The 27,594-nt window shown below is 46.2% G+C and overlaps 1 protein-coding gene across 1 annotated transcript in view; it reads right to left on the reverse strand.

Annotated features, from left to right (window-relative positions):
* MAP2K4 (mitogen-activated protein kinase kinase 4) overlaps positions 1 to 27,594 on the reverse strand; it is a 152,556-nt gene that overhangs the window by 35,982 nt on the left and 88,980 nt on the right. The window contains exon 7 of the mRNA XM_019536189.1: positions 20,426 to 20,545. Coding sequence (XP_019391734.1) covers positions 20,426 to 20,545 — 120 coding nt within the window. The remainder of the gene's footprint in view (positions 1 to 20,425; positions 20,546 to 27,594) is intronic.

A 27,594-nucleotide genomic window follows, 5' to 3' on the forward strand; every position in this document is an offset into this window, starting at 1 on the left:
AACACTTTGGCATGTACACAGGCCTATGGGAGCCAAATGTTGAGCCTCTTGAAATGTTAGCTACAAAGAATTTCATTTTTTCACATATATCCATCATACCCAATATAGCAGGAACTGCACAATGTAATCATAACTGTGTAATAGGATAGTGTCTAATAAAATGAAGCATTTTATGAAGTCATAATTAAACATTTAAGTAAACTTAAAATCTAAATGTATTTATGTAAAACTGATGGCAACCTGACTATAGTGATTAAATTAGCTTTTTACTTAGAATTAAAACCAAAATCAACTATAACCCAGGCCAAACTAAGGGCTACTGTATCTTAGTTTATGATTAAGATCTGAGCTGCTCATGGTAGACTGGGATAACCTAAAAGGGCATACTTTCATTATCAGAAATACAGTCATAATTTAGTGCCAGTATTTTTCTCAAGAGACACACTGCACACTTGATCCTAAACATGCTGCAGCATACTTATTCCTTTAAGCATCTATAACCAAAATGTCAAATGTAGGGGTTGCGAGCTGAGATGACTAGCCTGACATTCTCAATCTGACTGACTACCACCTAGAAGACATATAGTAAAGGTTAGTACAAGAAAAGTGCAAATTTATGTGTTTCTAGGAAGAACAGCTGATAATATAGGTTGCATGCAGTTCAGAATTAGAAGGTGTGTAGAGAAGACTTCATAATATCAGATTTTGTTCATTGGTAAGTGTTGTGTATTAACGTTTCAAATAAGTGTTGTGATATGAGAAGGCTGTGACCCTTTTTTTCCCTGATTTGTATCTGGCAACCATTGTCAATGTGCTTGTAACCTTAAGGCTAGATGATTGCAGTGCGCTCCATGTTGAGTTACCCTTGAGGACTCTCTGTTGCAGATAGCACAGAATGTGGCAGCCCACTTTCTGATCGGGGTTGGTGGCTGGGAACACATTACTTCACTGCTTCTACACTGGCTCCTAATAATCTAGTCACAATTCAAGGTCTTGACCCATAAAACCCTAATGTTGTTGGTTTGTATAAATCAGGTGAAATTTGAATCACAGGTGATTGATTATAAGCAGAGAGCTATGTTTTCCATTCGCTGAGGAAAAACATCGATTTTCTCTTTTAAAGGAGAAAATCACAGATTTTCCTCTTTAAAGGAGAAAAATGTGGGAAATTATGGGTTCCTCCTTGCAGGCTGGCAAGGGGCTGCAAGGAGCACGACTCAGGGGGTACCATGTGCATGTGTGTGTGTGCACGTGCACGTGCACGTGGCAGCTAGGCAGCGATAGAGAGCAGCTCCCGCAGCTCCCTCCAGGTAAGTCTATGTGGGGAGAGGGCACAGGTGCTGCATTGGGGAGGGAGGAGGCACAGGCCACACAAGGTATTGGGGTCGGGGAGCACAGGAGATGTGACAGTGCAGCACAGGTGATGCAGTGGGGGGGGTGGGGGATAACAATGAGATGTGGCGGGGGGGCACAAGACTTCTGTGCCCACAGCAGGGCATGGGGCTGCAACCAGGCCAGACCACATCTGGAGGAGCTGCCTCTGCAACCCAGCAGGCAGGACTCAGTGCAGGAGGGAGTGTTGCATCGCTATGGCCACCGAGGTCAGATTCAGCAGCAGTGGCGTAGAATTATGTCCTCCATGGCTGCTGGGTGGGCAGGGGCACCTCACCTTGGTGACCATGGCAGTGCAGCATTCCCTCCTGTGCTGCAACCTGCTCACTGGGCTGCAGAGGTGGCTCCTCTGGAACTGGTCCGACCTGTGCCCTGATGTTGACTCAGAAATCTAGGGGGCACATGCTCCCCCCACAGATTGCCTGTGCCCTCCCCATCCCCCACATGTGGCCTGTGCCCCCTCCGCCCCCCTCCCCCAGCACATTGCCTGTACCCCCACACATTGCCTTAAAATTCAAAACTGCCACTATTAGGACCTGGAGAATGGCTGTTAGGAAAATTTAATGCTACAGTATCAGTTGACATTGCATCGTTGAGTTCCATTATTTATGGGAGATCTATTTTTTCTAAACAATTATGAACTTAGATAAAATATGGGTTTCCTGAGGAAAATGAGGCTTTTTTAAAAATTGAGAAAATACTATTATTATAGCCTTCTTAGATGCCAATGAACTCATATTAAAAAAAGCTGAAATTGAACTGGGAGACTGGAAATGTTATAGAGTTGTAGTCACAGAGAAGCAGGGCTAGAAGGGACTCCAGTGCTCATCCAGTCCAACTCCCTGCCTAAGGTAGGATCATCCCTATTTAAACCATCTCATACAACCATAATCAACTCTACATTAGACTACCCTCAGCCCTCATGCAACATAGACCCAACACCCTAACCTGCCACATGTAAAGCAGAGAAAGCACACCAGCCAATGTCCTGCTTTTATAAAATGCTGACAATAATATGCTCAAAGGTAGCAGGGTCCTGCCTTTTGCAAAAAGGAAGGCAGCACCCCCTACAGTCCGCACCAATCTGACAATGGGGTTAAATTTCTTACTAACTCCGATATGACAGAAACAGAAATCTTTATCTCTTGGGCCCATCTAATAATAAGTGTAAAACAACTGTGACTTTGTAACATTTTGTAATATTCCACAAACAGATCTATGTGAATTTGGGCAAGACTTTTCCACATGTTTGGCATAATATCTGACAAATATGAACAATTTAGTAATCTAAACTGTTGTGAATTCCTTCATCCTTACAGCTTTGAGGTGGACTTTTAACTGATCAAAGTTTGAGGCTGAGGTTTTCAAATCTACCTATAAAAACTCAAAAATCCAGAAGCAGAAACTGTTGGAAATATCTGCAGAATAGAGTTCAGTGTGGGCAAAATTAAGCAGCTTCTTTGGCTATAACTTCTGCTGAGCTCAACACTGTGTTGGCTATACTACCACTTAGTTCTTAGGCTCTAGCTTAAAACATTGTGAAGTGTTTCTACAGACTATAGACATATCTAAAAAAATAAAGTTACTCAGTAACTGGAATTCCTCACAGTGTATTATCCATATACACAATCAGCTCTGGGTGTCTTGCACCCCTAAATTTCAGAGTTCTTACTTTAGCAGTCCCTATAGCGTGTACTCTAGCCCCATTCCCCCCATGATCCAATGGGGTGTGCTAATCTTGCTCTTTAGCTTCCTCTCAACTCCCATACTGTGTTTGGCTCTGGGGAAGAATGGAAGTAGGGTAGAATCCGAATGTGTATATGGTCAGTACATCTCAAAGAACCCCTGCTACTGCTAAGTACCTTAATTTACTCCTCCAAACAATGATTACACACTATTTCCTATAAACACATACACAGCCATCCTAGTGGGTGATTCCAAAGTAGTGTCCAAAAACTGGAAATGGGTCTCAGACTCTCCTAAGATAGCATTTCCCAAACTGTGGGGCATGCCTCCCTGGGAAGGTGAGAAAGGTTCCTAGGGAAGGTGTGCGTGAATCACAATGACAATCAGCAGCCACTACTTTAGCCACTCTCACAAACCCTTACCTGAGTAGTTACCATTTCTTCCTCTCACCACCACTTCCCATCAACAACAGGAATCAACAGCAATCGGCAATAGGGGCTGTGGCAGAAGGCCATTTCTGTTTCTCCCCAAAAACTCTGCTCTGTGACAATTTGGTTAGGATGGGCCCAGCAGAGGATACACACCTTACCCTATCTCTTTAGGTAACCTGAGCTGGATACATTCCTTAGGGAGGTGGAATCCTGCTCCCTCTACCTACCTGACAGGCATCACATACCTGGGTGAGGGGCTTGGGCACCCTGGTGGGCTAGAGACTGCCAGTCGGCCGAGCAACCAGTGATACAGTTCAAATTGGTTGGCTGACAGCCAACAGGTGCTGGCCTCCATTGGACCAGGTAAATGAGGTCATAAGGGCTATATAAGTTAAGGAATGCCCAGGAAGAAGGGACAGCAGCCATGAGGAAAACTCAGAAAGAGAGGAGCTGGACCATCTGAAACTTGCTCTCTCTCTCAAAAATCATGATCAAGGAACTGCCTGCTCCAGAGGGAATCTCCACCTGCCTCTGGATGATACTTGTGAGTAAGCTACCTGAGGTAGATACATAGCTTGCAGTAACTCAGATGTGTGATCAAAGGTTACTCCAGCCACCCTGTTTCCTCTATGGGATTTCTGATACTACTCAACTTTGTACACTATTCCAACCCTATTCCTTGTAACCAATATAGTTCTCCTTTGTACCTAGCATGGGACACTTATTGGGAGTGGGTCTAGATTATGCCTTGGGATCCCCTTGGTTCTGCTGACTAAGGGAGACCACTACTTGTGTTTCTGGCTAAGGGAAGCACCCCAAGTTTTTGAAGTGAGTCAAGTACCCTCAAGGGCTACTAGGCTTGTGTTTCCCAGGGAGCACAGAGCCAGAATCAAGCCATCCCTGGGTGGTGGCAGCTCCCCAGTGAGGAGGGTGACTCAACACAGGAGCACCTCCTACTGGCCCACCACAGGGGCAATCAGAGGCAGCAGCTGAAGTAGGGAGGTGCAAGACTGCCTGACTTTACTACAGTGAGATGTAAACCCCCAAGGTTTGAGGAACACTTCCCTAGGAGAATAACTAGTTAGGATTACTCTGCAAAGTGCAGAATACTGGAGGTATGAATGGAACTCTGGGTGGCAGCTCTGGGGGCCTGTCTCTGCTTCAACTAGGTTTTTGCATGAGGGAGACAATGCTTCTAGTGAGTATAATGTGGCTCCGGAATTGTTCAAGGTGAATGGCATCTCATTTGTTTTAGAGCAGACAAGCTCCATGCCCTTAGAAGAACCCTCCTCAGTTGCTGATCAGAGACCTTTAGGGAGACCTGAGCATCAAACCACTGACAGCAGTACATTGCCAACACCACAGGGATAATTAAAAGAGCAAAAGTGTCCTCAGTTACATAAATAAAAGCAGAACAAGGAGGGAAAAAGCAGGACACTATACAATGAAGATAGGGGTGAAGACCAAAGATAACCTTACAACCCAGGTACTGAACACAGGCAGTCCTCGGACTTACGACACAATTGGTTCCTGAAAACCACATCTTAAGTCGAAACACTGTAACTCAAAACCGATTTTCCCATAGGAAGCACTGTTATAAATGTTATAACACCCTATTTTCACCAAAAATAACCAAGAAGTTTGTACTCAATCAATTATAGATGTGCAATATAGCTACATTAATGCATTTATACTGTAAATAGCCATCATATTGATTTGAAAGGACTTCTTTGGTGACTTGCAGGACTTTTTGAAGGGCTCTTGGTTGGACTTTTTGAATAGTTCTTGGCTGGAGTCTTCTCAGGAGTCTTGACAGCAGGTTTTTCTGGAGACTTGAACTTGTTCACTGGCATGGCGTCGCATCAGACCAAACGTTGTAAAGTTGAAATTGATGTCAGAAAGTTGAAACAGCGTGTCAATTTATAAACGCTGTAAGTACGAAATGCTGTAACTCAGAACGGTGTAAGTCGAGGACTGCCTGTAAATAGTTTGCCTCAGCCCTCAATAACAAGGTAGTTGAGGACAATAATAACATACCAAATGTCAATGAGGACAGTGTTATGAAAATTACTGTGTCTGAGGTGGAGATTAATCAAGAACCCAGATACTGAAAAAATACAGCACATGAAATAACAATCTTTTTGTCTGACTAAGTAATAATACATCAATTCAGGGACAGTGCCTCTGACAGGAGAATAGCAAAAGTGAGTCTTACTAGTTTGACTTCAATATTTTACAAGATCTTGGAACACATATTAAAGAAATAAAATGATCAGGGATATGGAAGTAAACAGAAAATGGGACAAAACACATTGTTTTATCCAGGGAAGACCATCAGACCAGTCTAACACGAAAACTGGGTTTTTTTAGACAAAAGCAATATAATGGACCTGACCTATCTAGATTTAAGCAAAGCTTTAGATAGCATTAGGGATGCACCAATAAAGATTTTTTGGGGCCAATACTGATGGACAATTGTTAACGAGCCATATCGGCTACTGATGTGATTGCTGATATGCAGACCAGCAACTTGGAGAGCAGCATCCAGGTGGTAAGCCTGTTGAGGGGGTGGGAAGGGGTGGAGAGGAGAGAAGGGGTGGAGGGAGGCAGACCAGGGCCCCTGTGGTGAGGGAGGGAGTAAGGCTGGGGCTAGGCCAGGGGCAGGCACTGCTCAGCTGAGGTGGGGTGCGGGACAGAGCCATGAGCGGCTCGTCTGGAGGGCATGGGGGGCTCCTGCCACACTGTGTGTACCCCAGGGCAAGGCATGGGGGGGTTGTGCCTCCCAGTCTGTGTGTGGGGTGAGAGCAGGCTGCTGCTCCAAGCCAAGGAGGTGTGCTGGGTTCTTTCCAGTGGTGGGGAAGAAGTTGGGCCAGGGCTGCACTTGGGCTGGTTGACGGCATCAGTGGTAATACTGGGGGAAGGGGGTGATAATGTCAATTTTCCTTTTATTGGTGCTACTTAATAAAGCTATTTCTCTCTCGCAAAGAACTCAGAAAGACGACAATAACAGGTCAGAATGTTTTTGACATCATGAATTCCTATTTCAAACCTCTGGGTTTATCTTGTGATTCAAGTGTAGATGTTTGCACTCCTAACAGTGGTTTCCCATGTCACCCTTAAAAGGATCTCACAGCATCCCAATTGAGAATCACTGGTTTAAGGGAATGGAGAACATACCTTAGAGGAAATTAAAAGAGCCTGGAAATTAAAAGAAGCTCCCCAGAGACCCCCCAGCAGCCAAAGAGCCCCCCGCTGACCCCCAGCACAGCTGGAGGTAATCGGGGCCCCTGGTGGGAGGGGTTTAACCTCTAGAGAGTGGGAGGAGGCGGCTGAATGGAAGCCAAGCTAAGTTGAGTCTTGCCCTGCCCAGGCCCCAACTTCACTCAGCCCCCCCAGGAGCCACACAACTGGAGCCGTGCAAACAGGCACGACTGTCTGCCGGCACGTGAGTTAGCACGGAGTTCATGCAGGAGGGCCCGAGACCCTGCCTGAGAGCCCCCTGGGGGTACGTAGACTCAGGCCCAGCCCACCTACCAATGGCATGCTGCGGATGGGCATGTGCCGCACCCCTCAGGTCTCCTCGGGGTCTGCAGCTCCACCCTGGCAACTCAGAGAAGGCTGGTGTCATAGGGAAGGCTTCCATGACCACAGCCCACTCTTTGGCAAGAGAGGCAGCGAGCTGCTGGGAAGAGACAGCCTTCACCTCTCTCCCCTGGAGAGGAGGCTCTTCTCAGCCAGGCTGGCTGACCTGCTCCACCAGGCTTTAAACTAAGTCCGCTGGGGGACAGAGGAACTACCACCACTGCTGGCCCCCTGAGCAAGCCTTGCAAAGCCAGCAGGCCAAGGCACTTAAGGGAGCCCAACCCTGGTACAATCTGTGGGCAAGGCAAGAGCCCCCAAGGGGACACTTGCCTGCCTGTACACAAATGCCAGGAGCTTGGGGAATAAGCAGCAGGAACTCGCCTTCCTGCCTAACATAAATAATTATGACGTCATATGGATAACAGAGACCTGGTGGGACTCCACCCATGATCGGACCACAGGTATAGATGGCTATGCCCTGTACAGGAGGGATCGTGTAGATAAGAGGGGTGGGAGTGTAGTTCTCTATGATAAGGAAAGCTACGCGTCCCTGCAAGCTGATGTTGGTGACCAGGGTGGACGACTGGAGACCTTCTGGGTTAAAATCAGTGCAGAACATGGCACAGGGGACACAACGGTGGGAGACTACTACAGACCTCCCACCCAAAGTCAAGAGGTTGACCAGGAGTTCGCCTGGGAACTGGCTGAGGCCACATGCTCCAGGACAATGGCTGCCATGGGTGACTTGAACAACCCAGACATCTCGTGGGAGGATCACTCAGCAAAATCTGAGCAGTCGCAAAGCTTCCTAGTGTGCGTGGATGACCTCTACCTGACTCAAGAAGTCTATGGGCCAACGAGAGGTAAAGTGCTGCTTGATCTGGTACTGGCAACTGGGGATGACCTAATTTGTGACCTAGTGATCAGTGGGAAGCTGGGTGCCAGTGACCATGAGCTGATCACCTTCACTATCCGCCATAAAGCTGGCAAGTCGGTCAGCAACACTGAAGTCCTTGATTTCAGGAAAGCCGACTTTGACAAGTTCAGAAGGCTTGTCAGTGAGGCCCTAAGGGACCATGACCCCAGGGGGAGGGGAGTTCAAGAAGAGTGGTTGCTCCTCAAGGGAACAAACCTTAATGCACAAGGAAATTCCATCTCTGAGGAAAGGCAGCAAGAGGGCACAGCAGCCCCCCTGGCTCTCCAGGGATCTAGCAGACCTCCTGAGGCTAAAAAGATCGGCCTACAAAGGTTGGAGAATGGGATTCACCTCCAAGGAGGAATACACTGCACTGGTCCAGTCCTGCAGGGAGCAAACCAGGAAAATCAAGGCTGCAATTGAACTCCAACTAGCTATAAGTATCAAGGACAATAAAAAGTTCTTTTTTAAGATATGTGGAGAGCTGGAGGAAAAGTAAGGGCAACATTGGACCCCTACTGAACCAGATGGGACAACTCACAACCGATGCCCAGGAAATCCAACCTATTAAATGGGTACTTTGCGTCGGTCTTTCATCAGTCCCATGGGACGCCCATGCCCACTACAGGACAGGGAGGTCCGGGTGAGGGAGATCCCCTGCCCTCCATCAATCCTGACCTTGTGAAGGAACACCTTGAGAGGTTGGACATCTTCAAGTCAGGTGACCCTGACAATCTGCACCCCAGGGTACTCAATGAGCTGGTAAGCATCATAGCCCAGCCCCTGGCACGGAGCTTTGAAAACTCCCGGTGCTCTGGTGTAGTGCCCAAAGACTAGAAAGAGGCCAATGTGGTGCCGATTCAAGAAAGGGAGGAAAGTGGGCCTGGCAAACTAGAGGCCCATCAGCCAGACCTCTATCCCCAGGAAGATCTTAGAAAATTTTATTAAAGAGGTCATCCTTAATGGAAGCCAACATCCTGAGGGATAGCCAGCATGGGTTTTTTGTGGGTAGGTCTTGCTTGACCAATCTCATTTCCTTTTATGATGAGGTAACCTATCACCTGGACAACGAAGAAGAGATTGATATCATATATCTTGACTTCAAAAAAGCCTTCGGTCTGGTATCCCATGATCACCTCTTGGCAAAACTGGCCAATTGTGGCCTTGGGTCCACCCACCATGATCTGCTGGCTGGGAAATTGGCTCTGTGGTCAGACCCAGAGGGTGGTAATTGACAGAAGTCAATCGTCATGGTGCCCTCTGACCAGTGGGGTCCCCTAAGGCTGTCTTTGGATCCATATTGTACAACATCTTCATTAATGATGTGGACATTGGAGTCAGAAGCGGACTGGCCAAGTTCACTGATGACACCAAACTTTGGGGCAAAACATCCACACCTGAAGACAGGAGGGCGATCCGGCTGACCTGGACAGGCTCAGCAAATGGGTGGATGAGAACCCGATGGTGTTTAACGCCGAAAAACACAAGGTTCTTCACCTTGGGAGGAAAAACCTGCAGCATCCTTATAGGCTTGGCAGTACTACGCTGGCTAGCACTACGGAAGAAAGAAACTTGGGGGTCATCACTAACCACAAGATGAACATGAGCCTGCAATATGATGCTGTGGCTAGTAAAGTGAGCAAAACACTGGCTTGCATCCATAGATGCTTCTCAAGCAAATCCTGGGACGTCATTCTCCTCTTGTACTCAGCCTTGGTGAGGCCGCAGCTAGAGTACTGTATCCAGTTTTGGGCTCCACAATTCAAAAAGGATGTGGAGAAGCTTGAGAGAGTCCAGAGGAGAGCCACGCGCATGATCAGAGGTCAGGAAAACAGATCTTATGATGACAGCCTGAGAGGCATGGGGCTCTTTAGCCTGGAAAAGTGCAGGCTCAGGGGTGATCTGATGGCCACCTATAAGTTTATCAGGGGTGATTGCCAGTATCTGGGGGAACGTTTGTTCACCTGAGCGCCCCAAGGGATGATGAGGTTGAACGGTTACAAACTACTGCAAGACCGTTTCAGGCTGGACATAAGGAAGAATTTCTTTACTGTCCAAGCCCCCAAGGTCTGGAACAGTCTGCCATCGGAGGTGGTTCAAGCACCTACACTGAACACCTTCAAGAGCAATCTGGATGCTTATCTTGCTGGCATCCTATGACCCCAGCTGACTTTCTGCCCTTTGGGTGGGGGGCTGGACTCGATGATCTTCCGAGGTCCCTTCCAGCCCAGATGTCTATGAAATCTATGAAATTTAGTTCAACAAAATGTTAAGAGGAAAAATGTTATATTTTATATGTTTGTGACATATATGAGATAGGAAAGAGCATTCTGATTTTAAAAACAGTAGTGGGACAAGTCTGAATGGCTACAAGCTGGTTAAAATTAACAAATTAATTGTTAAAAGTAACAATTAAGGGAGATATTTGGTAACTGCTAGCTGGGAGGCAAGAGCGTACCCAGGCCTTAACACCAGTTGTTACTTACAGAGATCTTTATGGAGTGAGGATAATGGTGATAGAGTCAAGAACATATACTCTCTGCAACTTTCCTGAAGTTTGCCTATCTCTGTCTAAATAACAGCTGTGGTTTGAAACGCACGATGGGAGAAGTCTGCCAAAAGACAGTCTTCACACTGCTGCTAAGACTCTGACTGGAAAGGATAGCTATAAATGGAAACAATATTTATTTGCTTCTCTCCTCTTTGATGGACAAATGAAATATTATACAAGTTAAAATGTAAGTGGTTTTCCTCTTTCGCTTTTCACCTTAGAAGTACAAAGAATATATAGTTTGGTGCCTACTTACTGGGTTTGCTGGAGGACCTTGGAGACAAATCTCAAGATGTGTACTGGGAGCTTTCACAGCCTAATGAAAGGTGTGAAGGAACTGAAGCATTTATGAAGAAGTAATCTCTCTAATGTGTTCATTAGGCAGCTGAGTCAGGTGGATGCTGAAATTCCAATTAGTTTTGAACAGTCTAGTTGAAAATCCCTCCCTCTCATATGTGCTCATAGTTTTGTCTTCTGTCTCTTCTAGTGCTGTCATTTTCTGTCTCTACACACAACACAGAAATACTGATTCAAGCACCTTTGTTGCATCACTGGTAGAATATCACTGCTGTGGATGAGAGCTATAGCGGAGCATGTTGGGACTACGTGCAGAGGAGCCATACTCCTGTGAGTGTAGGATATGGGGGAAGGGATGAGGCTAGGTGAAATTAAGAGAGCTAGTTTTTCTTTCAGTTTGTCACAGCTAATGGGGGAAGTGGGGTTAAGTGGGACTGAGGTTATACACTAGTTGTAAAAGGTCCTAAGTAATCTGTTCCATTACTGTTGCCTTATGGGACTATGAGACGCTTCAGTGGCTGATTCGATTTGGAGGAGATTTGGCCCGATTCACGAACTAAATGTCCAAATCCAAATCGAATTGGAAGACAAAGTAAAAGCTCTGAATTGATTTGAAGCATCCAAATTGATTCGGAAAAACTTTGGCCAATTCGGAGATTCGGCCATAGACTAAACAGGCAGCTGACAGCTGCTTCCAGCTGGAAAGTCTGTTAGGGTTGGGGGAGAGGGGAGGGAAGAGGTGTGGGGGAGGGAGGGAGACAAGCTGCCCAGCCAGGGTGGGGAGGCACAGGATGCGGGCGCGGCAGCACTGGGAGCAGGTGCTCTGCCCTGCTGCTGCTTGCTCAGCCGGAGTAGGGGGGGCTGGGAGGGAAGTGGGTGCAGCTCACTCCAGGCAGAAGAGGGCAAGTGGTAGCAGGGCAAGTGGCCCCCTCTCCCAGCGCTGCTGCGCCTGCATCCTGTACCCCTCCATGCCAGCTGGTGAGCAGCGATGAGGCAGAGCCCCTGCTCACAGTGCTGATGTGGGCACAGCAGTGCTGGTAGCAGGGGCTATGCCCTGCTGCCACCCAGAGTGAGCCGCACCTGCATTGCACCTCCCCACCCCCGTGGGCCAAGCGGAAGCAGGGCATAGCCCCCACAGCTCCCCCCGCCAGGGCAGAGGCAGGCACAGCTGGAGAAGCCCCCATTGCTGCTCTGCCCAGCCCCATCCCAGCCTCTGGCACCTTAAAAATTCCTGCACTCACCGGCTCTGGCAGCGGTGATCTGGGGCCTCTGAGGGCTCATGGCAGAGCCCTCCCCACAGCAGGGGGTAGTGAGAGGAAGCAGGGATTGCCCCCACCTGACGCTTGGCACCCGCATGACAGCTGCCCCATGGTACGGGTGCGGCACCGCTTGGGAGGGTGCTGCATGCTATCTGGGAGCTCTCACGGCTCCACATGTCAGCCAGAGCCTGGCAGCGCTCAGCCCAAATGGCCCCAGGTCCCAGGCAGCATGCAGTGCCCTGCTGAGCCGCGCTGTACCTGTGTGATGGGGCAGCTGCCACGGGGGTGCCAGGCAGTGGGGGGAGGGGGGCATCTATCAGGGGCAGGGCTGGGTGGGGTGGGGGAGATCAGAGAGCAGGGGCTGTGCAGGCAGGCTCTGCCACCTGGCCCCAGAGCCCCCAGAGCCCCTGCTACTGCCAGTGAGCGCTAGGTTTGTTTGTTTGTTTTTTGATTCCCAGACAGCTGGGGCTGGGCAGAGGGACCATCAGGGGTGAGGCAAGGAGGAAGCAGCGATCAGGGAGTGGGGGCTGTACCATGAGTGTCCAGAGGCCCAAACACCACGGCTGCAGCTGGGACTAGGCTGGGACTGGGTGGGGGATGCGGCTGGGCAGAGCAGCCATGGGGGTTTTTTTTCCAGCTCTCCCCACCCAGGAAGAGGTGGGCACAGCTGGAGGAGACCTGGGAGAACCTGCTGCCACCCGGCTTTGCCTGCCGCTCTCCAGCCGATCCGAATCACCGAATGTCTCCGAATCAGTGCTGAATCTTCTGAAGCTGATTTGGCTGTATCGATTCAGGACAATGATCCTAATCTCCAAATTGAATCACTGTCTTCCACATCAGCCAAATCCAAATTGAATACTTCCCTATTCACACAGGCCTATGCCTTACAATAATCTTAAGTGCATAGTATAATGGCAATGGTAGCCTTAAGGGTCAAGAGAGCACAACCATAACAATCTCTTTAAAGATGGGGTCTGGGTCCATAACAGCCTGAATGAGTGAGCCACACAAGCTTGCTTCATCTTTAAGTCTGCTGGAGGATGATACAGTCGGCCTCGTGAAATGGCAGAGTGTAGCTGAGTTCAGTTTGGTATTTGTGTAACTGGACATTTGCATCAAAATATCATGCTGATTATTGAAGATTTAGAAGTAGCAAGCACACAAAAATAGCAAGACAGTGCCTTAGCCAGAGACGTGTATACAAATCGATTGGTAAGTTCCTTAGATAACTTTCTGAATTACAGTCATGCTTAGGAACCGTCTAGTCAAATGGAGGCCCTATTGTGCTCAGAGCTTGTAACACCTGAATGATAAAGATGTAAAAGTTCACTTGCCCATAAATTTTAAATAGATGAGACAGAACACAGGAAAAAGAGGCATTATTCTCCTAATTTTACAGATGAACTACTGAGGCTCAGGAAATTAATTAACTTGACCAAAGTCACACAGGGAGACTTTACAAAACCAGTAACTGAACCTACCTTTATTTTTTTTCACTTAAAATAAATACCTTAACCAGTAACTACCCTTTTGCATGGAGAGCTTTGTGGTACCGCCCCTTATACTTGTCCATAGACTACCTCTATTGTTAGATATCTTGCAAGATATTAACTTGCTTGTCATCCCCTGCAGGCATACAGGGATGAGTTAAAGTGGTGAATGAACACAATCAAGCCTCTTTCCCTACTGTGTCAATCTAAGCCAACAATACTCAGAAACAATTGGCACTACCAAAAGGGCTACGGCAGACTGCATTTCTTCAGGAGACGGGGCAGCAGTGACCAGGTGGTGGCAGAAAACAGGGTAGATATGCCTTGTATAACTAAATGAGATATAGAGAGACAATAAACTTTCATGAACTCAAGCTTACTTCATGAGATACTGTGAAAGGACAAGCATACAACAGCGTATAAAATAGAGTGAGTAATTTGAATACAAAAAGTAGGAAGGGAAAAGGAGAGTAGCAATAAAGAAAAGAACCCATAGGAATAAAGGGATAACAAAAACTTATCCCAGTAATAAGATAATGATTTGCAGTCCCTGTTTAAACCATACTTAACACAGTCCAGTCTACGGATGATTTCTTGTTCTGCCACTTTCTGTTCAAACTGTTTTTTAAAATTTTGCTATCTGAGAACAGCAGTCTTGAGGTCAGCGATGGAGTTTTCCAGGGAGGTTAAAGTGTTCTACCACAGGCCTTTGTTTCTTTCTGCAGCTGATGTCAGATCAGTGTTCATTCATTCTTACACAAAGAGATCACCCTGTCTGAAGCAGACAGCAGAGGGGCACTGTAAGCCAGTGATGGCACACATAACCTGACCATAAGGAAATCTGGGACATCTAGAACACTGCTTCCCTTCTGCCCCCTCTCACCCAAGTTAGTGGCACTGTTGCAGACAGAGGTGCCTGCCTAGCTACCTGTCTGACATGCCATGCTGCTCTGCCTCCTCATTAGACTGAACCCTGTACCCCTGCATTTTAACTCTCACCAGCTGGCTGAGACTGGCCTCTGAAATCTGGGACCACCCTGGCTAAACCAGGATGTATGGTCACCCCTAGGCATATGAGACACTGGTAGAGTTGCAGGTGAATGAATTTAGGATGTTATACTCCTTGTTATCTGGTCCAGTGATCATGTGGTCTGTATTGATGTGGGGACACAGCAAGCATTCAGATCCATTGCAAGGTCTGGTGCCTCAGTGAGGATGGGAGTTGGTTTGTTACTGGACAGATGCCATTTGAGGTTGTCAGGCAGCGTGTAAATCAGGAAAGGTTTGTCCCTGCTGGTTACCTTGAGATGGTCATCCTTTTCTAATAGGGACTGGAGGTCATTAATGATGTGTCTAAGGTGTTCAAGCTGAGGGCTATAGGTGACGACCAAAGGGATTCTGTTGTTCTTGTCCCAGGGCTGGTACTGTAGCAGGTTGGAGTAAGGTCTGAGTCTGGCTTTGTTGATCTGAGTGGTTATGGTTTTCGGATTATACTGTAATTGTAGGATTCCTTGCTCCAGATCCGAAAGGTGTTTATCCTGGTTACTAGCATCAGAGGACATAAAACTGTAACATAGTGTTTGACTGTAGACAATGGATCTAGTCGAGTGCCTGGAATGAAAGTTGGTGGTGTGTAGGTAGCTGTTGTGGTCAGTTGGTTTCCAATACAGTCTGGAGGTGATGTGGACACTGCAAAACTTCACTGTAGTGTCTAGGAAATGAATCTGCTGTGTTGAATATTCAGTGGAGTGAAAGTTGTAAAAGTCCTAGTGATTTTTTTTTCCAAGAGATTCCATTCCATGTGTCCATATTATGAAGATGTCATCAATGGACCTGAGGTATATCAGGGGGATTGAGAAGGCAGTTTAAGAGGAAATGGACTTCAAGGTCTATCATACATGTGTTGGTATACTGGGGGTCAATGTGTGTGCCCATGGTAGTGCCATTCATTTGCAGCCAGAGTCCTCAAATCTGAAACAGCTGTGTGTGAGGACAACACAGGAGAGCATAATGGAAACAGAAGTTCTCTCATCAGGGATAATGTTTTTTATGGTTTATAATCCATTCTCACGGCAAATATTTGTAACAGAGATGTGACATCCATGGTAGCCAACATGGTGTTGAGTGGAAGCTTGTCACTGGAACCCAGTTTCTTTAAAGAAATCTGTGATGTTTTTCAAATAGCTGACATTCAGTGACAGATCTGATTCCTACCCTCCCTTTGTGCTGATGGGCCTGTGTGATTACTGCCCAGTCTTGTTTCTCATTGCTGAATTCTATCTACTGCTTTGATAGGAGATCCCATCTCCAGTTTTCTCCTAAACTGAATATAGTGTCAGAGCTCCATACATACTGGACTACCTTCTCAGGTTTTTTTTTGTACACATTACAGGCTGGATGACAGATACAAAACCACATGCCACCCCTACTCGAAACAATGGCAACTCCTCAACTACATCATTGTAAGAGCATGTGATCTAAAAGATATCCATATCATGTCTCATGAGAGGAGCTGATGACTGCTGGACCGATCATCATTTAGTGAGATCAGTCATGTCCATCAGGGTTTCACTGAAATATTGAAAGCACCGCACATCAGTCTGAAGACAGTACACCATTGAATGCCTTCAGACCTCTAGACACAGCAAAGCCCTCCAAATATATCTTAGTAAGAAACTCGTCAATTCTAGGATTAAAAATGATAATGCTGTGTGTGTTGAGGAAAATTGGCACGCTCTAAAAGAGACCACAAGTGAACCTTCCATGGAATCAACTGGCTTTATCACCCAACGCCATCAAGACTGGTTTAATGAAAACAATGATGAGATTAAAGTCCTTCTCAATCAGAAGATAAAAGCTTTCTGTGACTAGCAAAATCACCCTGCATGTGGTCAGAAACAGGGAACTTTCCAACAGCTTAATGCTAAAGCCCAAAGGAAGATTGGAGAAATCAAAAACAAATAGTGGGAAGAGAAGGTGAAAAAAAATCCAACAATATCATGACATATGGAGCTTCTTCAGTGCAATCAAGGCTGTGTACAGACCAAGTTCTTGCTGTCTCACCCTGCTCAGATCTAACGATGGCAGTATATTCCTCAAAGACAAAGAGTCCATCAAAAACTGCTGGAAGGAGTACAACCAAAGGCTCCTGAACTGAGAATCAATAATAACTGATGAAACCAGTGAATCCATCTCATGGTATCCAATAAGAGAGGCACTTACCAGACCACCAACCTCGGAAGAAGTCCATCAGGCAATAAGACAGATGAAGAACAACAAAGCCTTTGGCGCTGACAGCATACCAGCTGAGGTCTTCGAAGTTGGTGGGGGAACTATGGTCAGCAAGTGCTAACACTATTTCTTAAAATCTGGAACACGGAGGAAATTCCCTCTTGCCACGGAAATCCTTCCTGAGTCTCAGTGTGGCTTCAGACCATCAAGATGTGCCATGGACACGATCTTTGTGGCTTGGCAGATCCAGGAAAAATGCTAAGAACAACACCACAGACTGTATATGGCCTTTACTGATTTGACCAAAGCTTTTGACACTGTTAACTGTGAGGCTCTTTGGAAGATCTTATTGAAGTTTGGCTTCCCAGGGAAATTTATCACCATGACCCCTTCATGACCAGATGACTGCCTCCATCCTATGCAGTGCCTCCACTATAGAGCCCTTTTGCCATTTGAACTGGTGTCAGGCAGGGCTACATGATCACACATATTCTACTTTCCATCTTTCCTGTGGTCATCAAGATGCTTATCCCTGACCATCTGCCACATGGCATTGAGTACAGGAGGGCTGGGAACCTTTTCAATCTTTCCTGCTTCCATGCCAAAAGCAAAGTTACATCAGGCTCAATTGTGGAAATTCAGTTCGCTGATGATTCTGCTGTCATTATACATTTTGTGAAAGACCTACAAATGGCCCTTAATTGCTTCTCTCAAACATACCAGTGCTCAGGACTGACTTTTAACATTGGAAAAACAAAGGTGCTTCACCAGCCTGCTCTGGACCAATCAACTCCCCCTGGCAGAGATTCTCATTGATGGACAGGAGCTAAAGAATGTTGAACACTTTGCATACCTTGACAAAGAAGGCCGACATTGATGAGGAGATTCAGTATAGGGCCTGATGTGCCAGCTTTGCCTTTGGAAGACTGTATCATTGTGGGTTCAACTATCACAACATCAGGACTTGAACAAGGCTCCTATTATATAAGGCTCTAGTAACCCGAACTCCTCTCTACAGGTATGAAGCTTGGGTGACCTATAGGGACCACCTGAAAAGCCTGGAACACCTTCACCAGTGCTACCTCCAGAAGATCCTTGGCATAAAATGGCAGGATCATTACACAAATGCAGGGGTTTCACTGATGCTACACTACCATCACGGAAGTATTGATTATTTAACATCAGCTGTGGTGGAAAGGGCATTGTGTGTGCATGCCTTAGGTACATTTACCAAAACAACTGCTATAGTCCCAACTCAGCCAAAGACAAAGGACATGTGGGGAACAAAGAAAACGATTCAAGGACATCCACAAGGTGAACAGTAAGACGTGTAGCACTGCTACCACAAATTGGGAAAAACTATCCTGGGACAGGGCTACATGGTGATGCCTTTTGGCAGAAAGTACATCTTAATTTGAGGAAAACAGTCTTGCCCTAGAAGCAGAAAAATGACAGAAAATAGAGCTGCGTAGATAGAGATTTTGGGGGCCAACATTGGTAGCCGATTTTTAAGGAGGCATATTGGCTGATACCAATCCAATTTCTGATACAGCTGAGTGCAGCTGGTAAGTCTGTAGTGGTGGGAGGAGGGAAGGGGCACAGTGGGGCAGGTCAAGGCCCCTGCGGTGGGGGAGGGAGTGGGGCAGAGGGTGGGGCAGATGAGCAGGGTGGTGCAGGGCAGAACTGTGGATTGTCCAGGGGAAGTGGCTCCCTCCACTGCGCACACCCCGGGAGGCCATGGGAGGGGAGGGGTGCCCCTAGATTTGTGCAGAGCGGGGTGGGCTGCATCTGTGGGTTCTTCCCATAGGGGCTGGGCTGCGCTCAGGGCGGGTGGCAACAGCACTGGGAGAGGGACTATGGGAGGGGGGTTGTAGCCACCCCAAATTTCGCTGTAGTCCCCTGTAGGGCCCCACTCCCAGCACTGCCACCGCCCAGTCCCAGTCCCCCCTCTCCCCCCAATGCCAGGAAGAGCCCAGTTCAGCCCCTGGCCCCAGCCTGCAGCTGCAGCCAACCCTGTCCATGCCCCCAAGCAAATCCGGGGGCACTCCCCGCATCCACCATGTCCTCTTGGGGTGCATGCAGTAGCGGGAGCTGTCCCCCTTCCTGTGCCCCTGGATAAGCCATGGCTCCATTCCATGCCTGCCCTACCCCAGCTGGTCAGCATCTGCCTCAGCCCTTGCCCCACTCTCTCCCTCACTGCAGGGGGCATTGATCTGCCCCCCCATTCCCCTTTCCTCTCCCCTCCCCTTTCATCACAACTGACTTATCAGCTGCACACAGCTCTCCATGCTGTTGGGCTGCGCTCCTTGCTGCCTATGTGCTGTGCTGCATCTGCATGCATTTATCAGCCAGATGATCGGCCACATCGGGGAGATTTTTGATACAATCAATTTTCTTTATATCGGTGCCAATCCAATAATTGGACCAACGAACATATCAATGTACCTCTAGCAGAAACAGAAGGAAAGCAAACAAGACTGAGAAATCCATGGTTCAGTCTTCCCTTTAACCACCACATGTGGTGTCTGCCAGAGTCTTTAACTCTTGGATCAGCCTTCTTAGCCATCAATGGAATCATCTACAACCCTTTACTTGACCTGTGAGTAATCATCCTCAACCATGAGGGAGCGCACCACTTCTGTTGTTGATGCTGCCAGTCTGGGTTGCACTAGCACTTGGTGATATATGAGGATGTTACAAAGAAACGCTTTTACAATTTTTGCCCTTGTCTACACTGGGAAATTATGTTTCATTTGAACATGTGTATAGTTGTAAACAATGTAGACAAGGACATGTGATATTGAATATCATGTTGCCTGGTTATGCTTAACACTGTGGTCTCCGCTAGAGTTATCTACAACCACCTGATATAAATTAAACCCAGCAGGCCTTCTCTACAAGTGTTAATTTATTATTAGCACTGCTAATCACCACCCAATCTGTGCAAATCTCTGATTGGACCTAGTGCTATCAGAGCTTCAAGACGCAAACACCCAGAACAATGAAAGGGCCTTGTTCAGCAGTCCTTAGCATGGCCATGCTGCAACATGTATGCCAGGTAGCTGTAAGAGAAACTCTACCCATTGGGGTACCACTTGCCTCCTGTTGCAAGTGTCTGCAGGGATTCTGCAACCCCATCTTTCCCCAGCAGAGGGCAGTATATGCAGGCTATAACCTTTTTAAGAGCTCATATCATATTTGACAGTTCCTGGTGTAAAGATTTGAACTTCACACAAAGTATTTCCAGAGAGAAAAATAAAAAAAAAAGTCTGAGTGCTTTACTTTAGAAACTGCTACAAATCCTAGAGGTGAGCAGAAGGAAGATAGTAGGAGGACAGGAATGATCACAAGATAGGTCTTATAAATGAATATAACAACAAATATATGCATGCACACAAACATACACACATATGAATGCATACATATAAGCAATTACACATCAGGGTTTCTTCCCTTTAATTATAACTGAAGACACAGAAAACCTGCAGTAAACTAACTCCCTCTTACTATAAATTAGATATTGCCATGAAATATTTTTCCTGTGTTAAGTAAACCCTCTAATACAAATGAAACAAGGTCTAAGTTCCCACCTCTCTGAAGAGTGCACCATAAAATTGAACAATATATGGGCAGTCACTGCTTCGCATCACTACATCCAAGTCCATCAGAAGCTGCTTCTGCTCTTTTTCATCCACCGTTGACCGAATTCTCTGAAAGAGTAAAAGTGGCAGAGGTCTTATTGCTAATCCACTGAGACTGTATCATCATAATTCAGTTCTGCAGAACCCTGTCAGTGCTCCAGACACTATGCTAGACCCAGATTCTTACAAATATGGAAACAACATACTTTAAAAAAAAAATTAAAAAAAAAAATCAGACCTTGATTTCACATGACACTAGTAAAGAAAAAGTACTAAATACATTTAGTTCAGATTAAGAAATCCTTGCCCAAACTTTACTTTAACAAACTTTAGCAGTATTGGTGGAGATTCAGAAAAACAAGTGAAGAAAATTAAATAGATTTTCCTTCTTCTCCTTAAAAGCTACAGCAAAATAGTATTTGGGGTTGCTTTCAGAGCTCTATATAGTGAGTTAGCTCCACACTTTCCATTCATGTTTAGGGATGAACACAGCTCTGAAATTTAATTGTTAAATATTATATTTACACTTTATAAGAAAGGGATTAAAAAAGAATAGCCACCAGGATGTGCCCATGTACTACAAGACTTAGAAACAGTCAGTACTTTATACCACAAAGCAAAAATCAAAGCCCTAACTTCATGCCTTGCCTGACAGAAATCTGCCTAGTTAGATATCTGCCAGGTTGAATTTTAAACATTACAACCTTCCAAAACTGCCTTTCAGAATATATTTCTCATGCTTGGTCTTTACCTGAAGATAACATTTTGTTTTTTCAAAGTTTCAGCAAAAATAGCTCAGCTGCTTTGCAGCATGAGAATGGAGGGAGAGACACCTCCCATTAAAAACAAAATTCTAACAAAATCCTGAACATTGTTTTATAAAAGCAGGAATATACCTGAAATGGTTGATATGAAAGATGCAACTTGACATGGAAATAAGTTTCAAAGTGTATATCTACACATGCTATTAGTGTGCAGGAATAAATTACAAGCTTATTGCTCCAGAGTTTATTGATTGCTGGTGCTGAATTCACACATACACCCAGGAGCACGGCACATTGAGCCAAGTTGGAGCAGCCTCGGCTGGCAGGGGGCCCAAGGGGTCAGCCTGCAAGTCCGGGGCTGCACCTCCCCAGGTCAATGTCTACAGAGGGGCTGGCTAGGGCACAAAGGTGCTTCAGTATGGGACTAGCCAGCTGAAGCACCCTCATGCCCCAGCCACCCGGGGCAGTGTCTACATGCGTACTGCTGCAGAGTAAAAAACTCCACAGGAGGAAAGTACTTGTATTTACAAATACTATCCTCTTGCGGAGTTAATCTACTCCGGTCTACTAGGGGCACACAGGTAGATGTGCAATGTTTACCATGCAGCTAATTAGTCAACTAAACAGTGAACAGCTCATGTAGACATGCCTAGAGGGGAGCAATGTACTTCTCACATCCTAAATGAAACTGGTTTGGCAAATTAAAGAATTTTAAACAACAAACTGAGCTTCACTGTAGATATTATATTACTGTGATTATTAAATGGACAATACAATAAAATACCAGTAGTTTTTCCTACAAGCTTACAGACATATTTAGCATCTTGCAGTAACTAAAGTTATTTCCCCGAATTGCATGAAGGAAAAGCTGTGCTGATGACTACAAGGAAAATATAAAGTATATTGGTGCTAGAAAATTATCAAAACAAGAGTGTTTCACAAACTATTGGCAAAATGGCTGGCTATGCTGGCTATATGAATGTCTGTGAAAAAGTGGGAAATGACAGTGGGGAACACTGATGGCAGCATTATTGAGTGCACCCACTGTTTACAAAGTCCTGTGGTCCAGTAAATGATCATTACACACAAAATGGTTTAATGTTGAAATTACCATTACTTTTTGAAACACCCTTGTACATTATCAAGAACAGAGTTTATAATGTAAAGAGTTAAAATCAGAAATTTCAGGACCCATTTTGCCATTGGAAATTGGATAATAATACAGAAGGGGGGGGAAGCATTCCAAGATGCCATATATGTATGTATTAGGTTGGGGAAAAACCCGTGTCGTGTTAGTGGCTAATCTTGCTGATACTACTTAGCATAGTACTCACGGGCATATATACACATGGAATTAATGCACAATAATAAACCCCGGAGCTTACTGCTCTGGACTTTTTTGCTGCTGGGTGTCCTGTTTGAACGTGTACCCTGGAACAAAAAAACTCCAGAGCATGTTGCTCCAGAGTTTATTCATGCGCAACTTGTAGAGACTGGTCAGAGCAGCCTGGGATGCCAGAGGACCTGGGGCAGGGGGTGGTCAGCCTGCCAGACCAGAACTACTCTAATTAGACTCTATATGCTGCAGAGCCATTGGCTTAGGCACAAGGGTGCTTCAGTATGGGGGCTGCCTGTTGGCTAGACCTGCACTGAAGCACCCTGTGCCCCAACCAGCTGGGACAGCTTCTACATGCATGCTGCTGCACACAAAGTCAATCCCAGGAGGGTGCTGCGCCCAGAGCAAAGCAGCCTGTGTAAGGCCCCCCTCCCTGTCCCACAGCACACTTACACCAGGGAGTGAAAGCCCCGGCACACTGGACGCAGTGGGACGGGTGGCAGCCGGAACAGACAAAGAGCCGCCCAACCCACCGAGTGGGTGAGCTAAACTACACCTGTGGTTTCTCTGCCCGGCTCTGCAGGGCCCCTCAAAGCGTGGGGCACTGGGCGGTTGCTCCAATTTGCCCCCTCCACCAAGGGGCAGCCCTGGCTGTACATGAAAAAACTCTGCAGCAGGGTAGTACTTGTATTTTAAGCATATGTAGACACCAAGACATTTATTGCACAGTTAATTAGTCAACTGAGCAGTAAACATCTCATGTAGATGAGTCCAGTGCTATGTAGAAAACTGCCGTTAGCAGTGACACCATTTGTGTGACAAAACAGTATGCCAAGTATTAAGAGTATGCTTTCAGGATTGGGCCCTTCTCTTGTATTATTTGAAAAACCACATATGATCACATACTTGAATATTATTTCTGAATGATATATACACACAAGGGAGCAGGTGCATCTGCATGGTTGTTCTTACCTTTGAAATTTCCTGATATTTTGAGTGCTTCACCATTCACTCTTAAATGTTCTAGTAATTTACATTTTAGCCTAGAACAATAATCATTGCACTTATATAGAATGTTTCCTTCCCAAAAGATCCTACAGTAATCTGCAAATCTTACAAGCTACTTGCACAGCACAGACAGAAAACACATCACCCACCTCTCCAATGCAACTGATTGGGTAGAAGACAATCAATGTGGGCAGAAAAAATGGATGGCTCATGGGCTCAGTAATAAGGCTATGGAGCTTTTCACCTCTAGGTCACTGGTTCAAAGCTATTTGATCATAGTTTGGTGTATGTGAAAGTAGTTCTGGGTGCTTGTTCAGTTCTTGTCAAGTGTACACACAAAAAAAGCACAGCTACCACTGATAATATCTTAATCACTTCTGGGCTGTCTCTCCAGAGATGCCATGGTTGGAGGTAGTGTAATGTTTCTCTCCAGGCAAGGATGAAGCACACTGACAGGTGATAGAGCTTTGAAAGCATTTGTAACACCTCTGTTCTGACTTCTAGCTCTGGTGTGAAAAATGATATTGGTGTGTAAGCATATCAATGCAACAGCCGTTGGGAATATCAAGTGTGTACCAAGCTCTGCATGGGCAACTTCACAATTCAATGAACTATTTGTGAAAAAAAGTATCATGCCTTTGGTCTGTGTCTACCTGGAATACTTCACAAAACACATTAACAGTAGCAATTCTGAAATGAGCTTTTCTCCAGCCTGCAACCTTGATGTTGGCCTTACCTCCTAAGCCTTCTTTTCTGCCCATATATATCTCCTTTCCAGAGCACTCCCTCTACTCCACATTTGGTGAAACCCTCATCCATCACTTCTCCATTCACTTTCAGTACTAGAATGGTCTGCTCTGTGGCTCCATTTATATTCCTTACTCCAGTATACACAGACTGCTGCTGCATGTCCTTCCCCTCATGGAACAATCTGTAGCTGCATCATCCTGTTACCAAGCAAAATTCTTGAATTCTATCAATTTCTGGATCCTAACACAAACATCTCTTCATGTTTTTATGACTTCTTGTGGATTCTCTTTAGATTTCTCTCTCTCTTGCCTGCAGTAAATGAGATCTGCCTGGCCAATCCCCTGCTGAGCCAAGCCAAGATGGTGACCCAGAAAAGCCACAGAAACCTGATAGTAGGGGTTGGATCCAATGATGCCCTCCAACCCTTCTGCTTCTTGGTCTGGGTGTGGATTGCATACAAGTTTAGCCACCTCACCTTACAACAGAATGTGGACCAGTTTGTGTCATGCCAAACTATTAAGGGAACACTGCAAAGTGGGAGATGGACAGTTAGTCCAAAATGTGTAACCCCATGAAGAAGGGGTTTCAATTTCTGGTGATATGAGTGTTTCCATTACCAACAAGTGTTTCATGTTCAACCCTGGGAGGGCTACGCATTTTTGCACTTTCACTTTTTTGCTTTTAATATTTTTATAGTAAAATTTTAAAAGTCCAAAAAGTGTCTCTCTCTCTTGCACAAATGCACACACATGCATGTGTACACAATCTGGTATTAGCCTCCTCATCTCTCTGCACAATTTCCTCACTGCTACTGCAATAATCTCCTTGCACCTCCTGCCATGCCAGTTTCTGTGCCTTGTACTTCAGGCTTCAGCCAAAAGCACTTGAGGATACATTTTGTAAAACAAGATACTATTACAACAATAAACTGAAATGAAAATTGAGACTAAGAGCAAATCACTTTTCCAAATACAATTTCACCAGGGAGGGAGGAAAGGACAGAGTTTAGGGTACAGGTTTCTGTTATACTAACAAATTCCTTCAAGCAGACAGAAGAGGTACAAGAACATGTTGGAAGCCAGCATGGAATTCTCAACTAATGCAACCCCAAGGTGTTGAAAGAAAGACATGATGTGGTCCTGTACAAGATTGCTAGAGGCTGAGGATACATGATCCCAAGACTGGAAAAAAAGAGAAACTACATTTTGCACAGCTGCTAATTTATAGAGGAGCATGGCCAGAAAAAGAGGGCTTTATTTAGACTATGTTACTCTGCCATATCCCAGTGACCCTACTTAATTCATTAGGGGGAAGTGTAACAAGGACAAGGAAACTATTGGGGCAGAGTCTTGAGTGAACAGTTTTCCTCACCCAAACAACATGTGAGGAATGAAAGGAGATGCTGCTACTTAACATTCAGTGTGCAAGTGCAACATGCAGTAGCATCTAATCTGGAGAGAACTCTACCCTCCCATCACCCCTCAAATGCAAGAAGTGGAGTAGACAGAAGTCACAAGAAAATCCTACAGCCTGAGCATGCCATTTGGGACCTGTAACAAGAGGGGCATCCTAGGGCCGCTGTGCTCTCCCCTGAGCGTCCCTTTTCGTATTCAGTTTGTCTTGAAAGCACCCTCTATTCTCACCTGCCACATCTTTGATGTCACGTATATATAATAGGGAGGCTGCCTCTTCATCTCCCTGGACATGGTTTTCCTCCTGTACACTGGCCCAGCTTCTGTAATGGGTGTTTCTATGCACCCCAGCCTTATGGGCTATGCGTGGCTCCAACCACCCCTTTACCATCCCCCAATCCTTGCTGATGTACCGGACGTTGTTCAGTCTTACACTCTCTCTGACACTAGGGCTCAGTACACTTTCAATGCTCCCCTCTCTGGGGCTTCCCAAGTGTGGCCCCCTCTCTGGGGCTGGGGTCCCCACTCTACTGTGAGTCCCTTATGAGGCCTCCTCCATCCCCTTATAGCCTCACCCAAACCACCGGTTAAAACAGCAAACAAAATACAAGCCCCTGGGCTATAACAGAAACTCTAGCTGCCCTGCTATAACATTACTTGAGCCACCCCCAAGGGTGCTCCATCCCTTACCCGTACACCAAGCTGCTCGTGCATTCAGGCCTTTTCTCTTTCCTCACTCCGGCAGAACTCCTTCCCCCTTGGCTGCCAGCAGGGAACTGGCTCCTGGCCTCCGGCCTGTGATTTATATAGGAGCTAGGCCCTGCCCCTTCCGGTCAACTGATCAGGCAGGTGTGGGTCACTAGCTCCCTCTGGTTACCCTAGCAACCTACACGTGGGTGGTTATCCCAGCTCTCCAAGTAGCAGGCACCTTGGCACCCTGCTACAGGACCATAATGACATAAAAAATCCAGTTCAATGCAAAGTCCCAGCATGTACAGCATATTCTCTTGCACTTTTGGCACTTGGCCAGTACATCCAGTGGTATGGGGAAAAAATCTTTATAACAGTAAATTTAAGGAAAGTTTCATTTTAGCACTTTCCTGCTTGCCTCAAACTTCATCTGAATCAGTCACTTTGCAGAGAACTTCTGACAGTACTTCCAGCGGCACACTGCCGCAGACAAACTCAAGACAATAACCACTTACAGCAGGAGTCCCCAGAATATTCCAATGCAGTATCAACAGAGCTCAGCTACCTCATGTGGCATAGATAGGTCTCAGCACTAAAGAGGTAATAACTGAGAAGCAGAAGTCAAGAAAGAAGGAACTTCACGCAGTCTTAACACGTAAATAAAAATATTTAACTGTGCTGAACAGCAAACAATAAATAGAGCTGCATTTTCCAATTAATCAAAAGCAGGTTTCCCTTGATTTATGCAGGTTGTTTATATGACAACTCACTCTTATGCGATGAGCCTATTTAGACCCATAATTCATTATATGCAAGGTAAATTTGCTCTTATGCGAGAAGCAGAGGTGAGTGGGGACAGGCGGAGGCCAGGCACGGGGGGCAGGTGGAGCATGGTGCAGCCCAGCGACTGCAGGCAGCTGGCACCAGCCACTCCCGGGGCCACTGCAGCCAGGGCTGAGCTGAGTGCCACTCTGTTCCCTTTGCTTTGCTGTCTTGTGCTATCCTAGAAGCTTCACCCCTCCCCCCACCCCTTCCCTAGTCCCAGCCTCACTCCCTCCGTCCCTCACCACTATGGGAACCTATCCCTATTTGTTACATTTTAAAGTGGGTTTGCTTTATGGGAATTTGATTTATGCACCATTCTCTGGGAATGCATGC

Source organism: Crocodylus porosus, unplaced genomic scaffold (assembly GCF_001723895.1).
Source record: "Crocodylus porosus isolate Cpor-Errol unplaced genomic scaffold, CroPor_comp1, whole genome shotgun sequence".
Taxonomy (NCBI): Eukaryota; Metazoa; Chordata; order Crocodylia; family Crocodylidae; genus Crocodylus; species Crocodylus porosus.